The following is a 5,245-nucleotide window of genomic DNA, read 5'->3' on the forward strand; positions in this document are numbered from 1 at the left end:
TTAGTAGTCGAACTGCTGCCTTGTGGAGAAAGTCTGGCCGTACTGCCAGTCGGCCGGGATGACGTTCTGGAAGACGATGTTCTGTCCGCCGGTGGAGGTGATACTGAAGGAGAGCGCCTGCTTTTCCAGGCCTGACATGCCATGCCAGATGGCGCCCCGGTTCCTGGACATCTGGATCCACCCGGTGTTGGTACCCTTGGCCGACATGCTTTTGATCGACCCGCTGCCGGCCATGTTAGTCACCAGCACCACCTGGAAGTCCTTGAAGCCGGTGATGGTGAACCGCAACCCGCCGCTCCTCCGGCAATTGACCCGCTGGTAGACGATGGGGACGATGCCGGCCTGGTAGGTGCTGATGTTGAGCCACGCTGGCTGGGACAAGTCGAAGTGCGCTCGGGGAGGGTTGCACAACCCGCCATTGTTGCTGGAGAGGTTGTAGTTGGGCGGGCAGAAGTTGGTAGCGGTGACGGTGACGGTCTTGCCGGGCCTGCACATGCCGGACTTGCGCTGGTCGCAGATGATGGTGTAGCACTGCCCGCACGACGCGCCGTCGTTGAACAGCACCGTGCTCAGCGCCGCGTTGTTGGTGCCGTATCCCTGATCGTGCAGGTTCCCGTACCCACACGCGCCGACCATCGTGCCGGACCCCTCGCTGCCGCCGTAGAAGGTGGCGGTGGCCTGGAGCCAGTCCGCCCCAACCGCCGGCGCCGCCAAGCACACCACCGCGGCCAGCACCTGCAGGATGAAGAAGCCATTTCTACCTGCCATCTAGCTTCTCTCCTGCTGGTCCAAACTATTTCCGAACAGAGCTCAAGAGAGATGATTGATCCTGGCTCTAGCTAGCTCGAAGGTGGAATTAGATATTTAGAGGTGAGGATGATGCGGACAATGGTGGTGCTTAAGTAGCTCGAGGAATGTACAATCGCGGCCGGACGTACGGCCGTGTATGATACGCACGATCGAACGCAGCATATATGCACAGAGTTGACTTGTGCCTTCAATCACTCCTTTTTGCACCTCTACCTCGCCATTTTTCTTCCTTTTTTTGACGGAAAGACCGGAAGCGCAGCTTGTCATTGGCAATGTGGAGTACAGAGACGGCATTAGCCGCTAAACAACGATGGAAGAAGTATTATATATAAAAAAATGCCCAGAGAAGGCATGAGCAACAGGAACCCTTTGGGATAACCTCTTAACACCGAGGATTAATTTAGGACAATTCCCTCCAGAATGGTTTGGTCAAGGTCAAATAAACAACTCATTCACACCAGAGCATAATACACGAGTTGCTAAAGAAAACTTCACAATTGATTCATCTACCGGCAGTTAAACAAAACTTAATAACAAGATGGTGCAAGTCAAGTCTAATTATATCCGACTCAAACTGCAGAGTCAAATCAAAAAAAAAAAAATCCACCTCTAACTGCAAGCTCTCAACTCCCTGCTGAATCCACGAAACGTTGCTATGGACTATATTTTCTACCTAACTATTCATGATCGAGCAAAATATTTCACGTAAAACAATATAGAAATTTATATGAAGAACAACAGTCCAAACTGATTATTAATGGTACGATCTCTGTACGAAGAGTTAGCCTAAACCTTCTATATGGACACCATGGTCGTACATTTTCATGTGTGACTGTTTTGCAACGTGACAGTAGATTACGTAACTTTAATCTGACCTTTAATCTCATCCGTTACTATTACAATCAACGGGGCTGGTAATTTTAGCTTATGTGGATTAACCTGGTGTCTCCGTTAAAACATCTTATTTTGCTTTTAGTATATAATAGATTATATCCCTACTTTTCTAGTTCAATGTCTGCAAAATGATTGTAAGCCTGATGAGTGATGAATGAAAGTTGTTGATTCGCAAAAAAAAAAAAAAAAAAAAAATCGTCTTGCAGTAGCAAACGTTGCTGGTTATGTAGATAAAGAGCCACGCATGTACAGCAAGGCCAGGTTCGTAATTTTTTTTAATAATAGGGATTTTCATCCCCGGTGCCAATGATAGAATCAACGAAACCTCGCAGAGCAGGTCTACAGAGTTCAAGAAACGCGTTTTTTCATCACCCTACACTTACAGAAATGACAACTGCAAAAACTATAGAAAAAGTAATCTGTTTTATTATTATTATTATTATTATTATTATTATGTGGTCTCAGTTGCACCAATTAAGGGGCTCTACCTCTTGAAGCAACAAGGCAAAGAGTAGAAAAGCCCATAGCTATGGAAAAAAGAAAAAAAACACCGAACAGAATAGAAAGATAAGATCAGTTTGAGTTCACGACTTGAGGTACCACCTTATTCTGTCAAAATTTCATCTTTGTAGTAATTAAGGTTGGAAAATGATCCTATGCCCCCGGGGCCGGGGGATCACGTCTCTCCATCCCCCGGGTCGCTCTGGCGACACGTGCCCCCTCACATGGCCACAGAAATTGCTGGTCCCACCACGCACTGCTCTCCTTATCTCCTTTCTCCACTCGTTTTCCATCCTCATCCGCATCGTTTCCTCGCCGGTGGCCTCCCCTGGCCGGCCGCCGCCGCCGCCGCCGCTTATCCTGGCCTCGCGCCGGTAGCAACCTCGTCGCCGGCCGCCTTCCTCGCTGCTCCCGCGCCTCGTCGGCGCCCAAGCCGAGCTCTGTTTCCCCTGCTCGCGCCCGCCGCCTCCCCCAACCTCCTCCTCCTGTAGCCGCCGCGCCCTCGCCGGCCGTCCCCCATGGAGCGATGCCGGCCGCCTCCTACGGTGGTGGTGCTGCAAGCCCCTGATGGTTCCACCCAATCATCGACGCCATGGAGCGCTTGGAATACGGGCGCTCCGCCCGCGACGAGACGACTCGAGATTTCGCCGGTCCAGCCGGCGGTCTTCCTCCTCAACCTTCTCAACTGCCGATGAGCTCAAGCCGTCGCCCCGCCCCAGCCACCCTGTGGGCGCCGCCGCACGTAGCCATGAGGTGCGGAGAGCTCCACCTCTACCCGTCGTTGAGATGGTGGGGACATATGGTGCTCACCCTGCGTGCTGCAGGCCGGAGATGGAGGCCAGCCCAAGATGGAGGCGCAATTAGTGCTAGAATACAAAGAATATTTTTGGCGAATTTGTGGGAGTTTGCTGCCTTAGGCCTTCGATGTTGCTACCAGCGAAGGCAGGCTTTGCTACCTACCATAGGCCTCCGACATTTCTACTGGCGGAAGGCGGGTTTGCTACCAACGGAGGTCGTTTTTTGCTACATTAGGTGCAAGGTGTTGCTGTCTTGGGTGGAAAGTTTTGCTGAATTAGTATTTTTTTTGCTACAATTTTCTATGGTTTTGCTACAATTGTACAATATGTTTGGTACGGGTCTCCGGCGACTTTCTCGTCGATGTCTTCGACGATATCTGTTTTTGTTACAATAGCAATTTTTTTTTTGCTACAAGCTCTCCGGCGAGTCTCCGGCGAGCTCAGCCTTTTTATTTGATTTCGTGGCTGAACCGTTTTTTGCTACAACGTAGCAAAAGCGGGTTATTTTTTGCTGCCGGAAGGTGTTTTTTTGCTGCATCCAGTAAAAGCAGATCTGACCGTCCAAAATGGCCGATCCGACGGCTGGGGACCCGGGGGCTGGGAAATCTGATCCCCGAGAGACACCCAACACTATCCATTAAGGTTTATCTTCTACCGCCAACTACATTATGCGGTTTCGTGCCACTAAATGCGTGACACCTCCTACTCTTTGCGATGCGGTCAAATCAAATCACCAATGTGGCGGAACATCTGGAAGGTTTTGCTTGGCAGTTGGTGTCTTGAACAAACGCATGATCAGAACTTGTAAAAACCCCATCAAGGCAACGCACAGGCACAGCACCTTGCTCCTAGCTCTCGATCACTCACCCGGCCCCTGCCCTCACTCTAGTTTCGTTTTCCAAGATGGGCTGTAGCAGTACTACCACTACCAGCTGCAGCGTGGCCGGGGCTCTCTTGCTGCTGGCGCTGCTAGGAGGAGCCAGCGGTGAGCTGCAGGTCGGCTTCTACTCAGAGTCGTGCCCCAGCGCCGAGTCCACCGTCGCGTCCGTCGTCCGGGGCTTCTCCGCCTCCGACTCCACCATCCTCCCATCACTCCTCGCCTTCCAGTTCCACGATGCGTCAGTGCTGCTGATCAAGGGCGGGAGCAACAAGGCGGACTTGGACAACGCCAAGCACCAGGGGCTGCGTGGGATGGACGTGATCGACAGCGCCAAGGCGCAGCTCGAGGCGCAGTGCCCAGGCGTCGTCTCCTGCGCCGACATCGTCATCCTCGCCACGCGCGACGCCGTCGCCTTCGTAAGCACATATAAATAATACATCAACATCCTGCTTGCACGGAGTCTGGAAACTGATCTCGATTTCATTTGCACCGTGTTGCTGCACGCAGACGGGAGGGCCGTCGTTCGACGTGCCGACTGGTCGCCGCGATGGCAAGGTGTCCAACCTGCGCGACGGCGACGCGCTGCCGGACGTGCACGACTCCGCCCAGGTCCTCCGCTCCAAGTTCGCCGCCAGCGGCCTCGACGGTAAGGACCTTGCCCTCCTTAGCTGTGAGCCAAACACAACATATTACCAAACCTCTCTACGCGCGACCATGGTGGTTGGTAATTTGAGCTCAGCTAATTAACACGTACACCTTTTTCTTATGTGAATTGCAGCGGCGCACACGGTGTGCACGACGGCGTGCTTCTTCACGCAGGACCGCCTCTACAACTTCCCGCTGCCGGGCGGCGGGCGCGGCTCGGACCCGTCCATCCCTGCCGGCTGTTATAATCGAGATGCACAATAAACGAAGAACGAAAAGTAAAACACTGCAGAGGACACGAGATTTTAACGTGGAAAACCCTTGCAACACACAAGGGAAAAACCACGGGCGCCAGCCAACAAAACTTCACTATTTTGGTGATGTTTACAAACTTCACTATTTCGGCCCAAGCCTACCGGCGACGGGCCTCGCTCCGCTCGTCAGAAGTTAGCCTCTTCTTGGAATTTGATCACAATATAACAAACTCCACCTTGAGACAAATTCCTTGTAGCATGAACTTCAACAATCACCTGAATCAACAAAGAAAACACTTGCTGGCGCCAATAGCCACTTGGGCTAAACAGTTATACCAACCAAGTTTGAGCAAAGTGTTAGAGATATATTCCGTGTGCAGTTTAGGTAGTCTAGGATAGAGATAGATCTCGTGTCTTGTTTTGCACTCCAAGATGATCCCTGTACGCCTATATATACTCGCCCA

At 51.9% G+C, this 5,245-nt stretch overlaps 2 protein-coding genes across 2 annotated transcripts; one reads left to right on the top strand and one right to left on the bottom strand.

Moving 5' to 3' along the window:
• On the bottom strand, nucleotides 1-768 carry LOC124697258 (expansin-A18-like). Its single transcript, XM_047229877.1, has one exon. It carries the CDS (start codon nucleotides 766-768, stop codon nucleotides 1-3), a length of 768 nt encoding a protein of 255 aa, XP_047085833.1.
• Nucleotides 769-3,905: 3,137 nt separating this feature from the next.
• On the top strand, nucleotides 3,906-4,791 carry LOC124697259 (peroxidase 43-like). The gene is made up of 3 exons (XM_047229878.1): nucleotides 3,906-4,298; nucleotides 4,390-4,552; nucleotides 4,661-4,791. Exons 1-3 carry the CDS (start codon nucleotides 3,906-3,908, stop codon nucleotides 4,789-4,791), a joined length of 687 nt encoding a protein of 228 aa, XP_047085834.1.
• Nucleotides 4,792-5,245: the final 454 nt, after the last annotated feature.

Source organism: Lolium rigidum, chromosome 3 (assembly GCF_022539505.1).
Source record: "Lolium rigidum isolate FL_2022 chromosome 3, APGP_CSIRO_Lrig_0.1, whole genome shotgun sequence".
Lineage (NCBI taxonomy): Eukaryota > Viridiplantae > Streptophyta > Magnoliopsida > Poales > Poaceae > Lolium > Lolium rigidum.

Bases quoted from the DNA above. Each gene is read 5' to 3' on its own strand.
- LOC124697258 (XM_047229877.1), bottom strand. From the start codon at position 768: ATGGCAGGTAGAAATGGCTTCTTCATCCTGCAGGTGCTGGCCGCGGTG.
- LOC124697259 (XM_047229878.1), top strand. From the start codon at position 3,906: ATGGGCTGTAGCAGTACTACCACTACCAGCTGCAGCGTGGCCGGGGCT. The intron at 4,299-4,389 runs GTAAGCACATAT...TGCTGCACGCAG, and splicing joins CGCGCGACGCCGTCGCCTTC to ACGGGAGGGCCGTCGTTCGA. The intron at 4,553-4,660 runs GTGAGCCAAACA...TGTGAATTGCAG, and splicing joins GGACCTTGCCCTCCTTAGCT to CGGCGCACACGGTGTGCACG.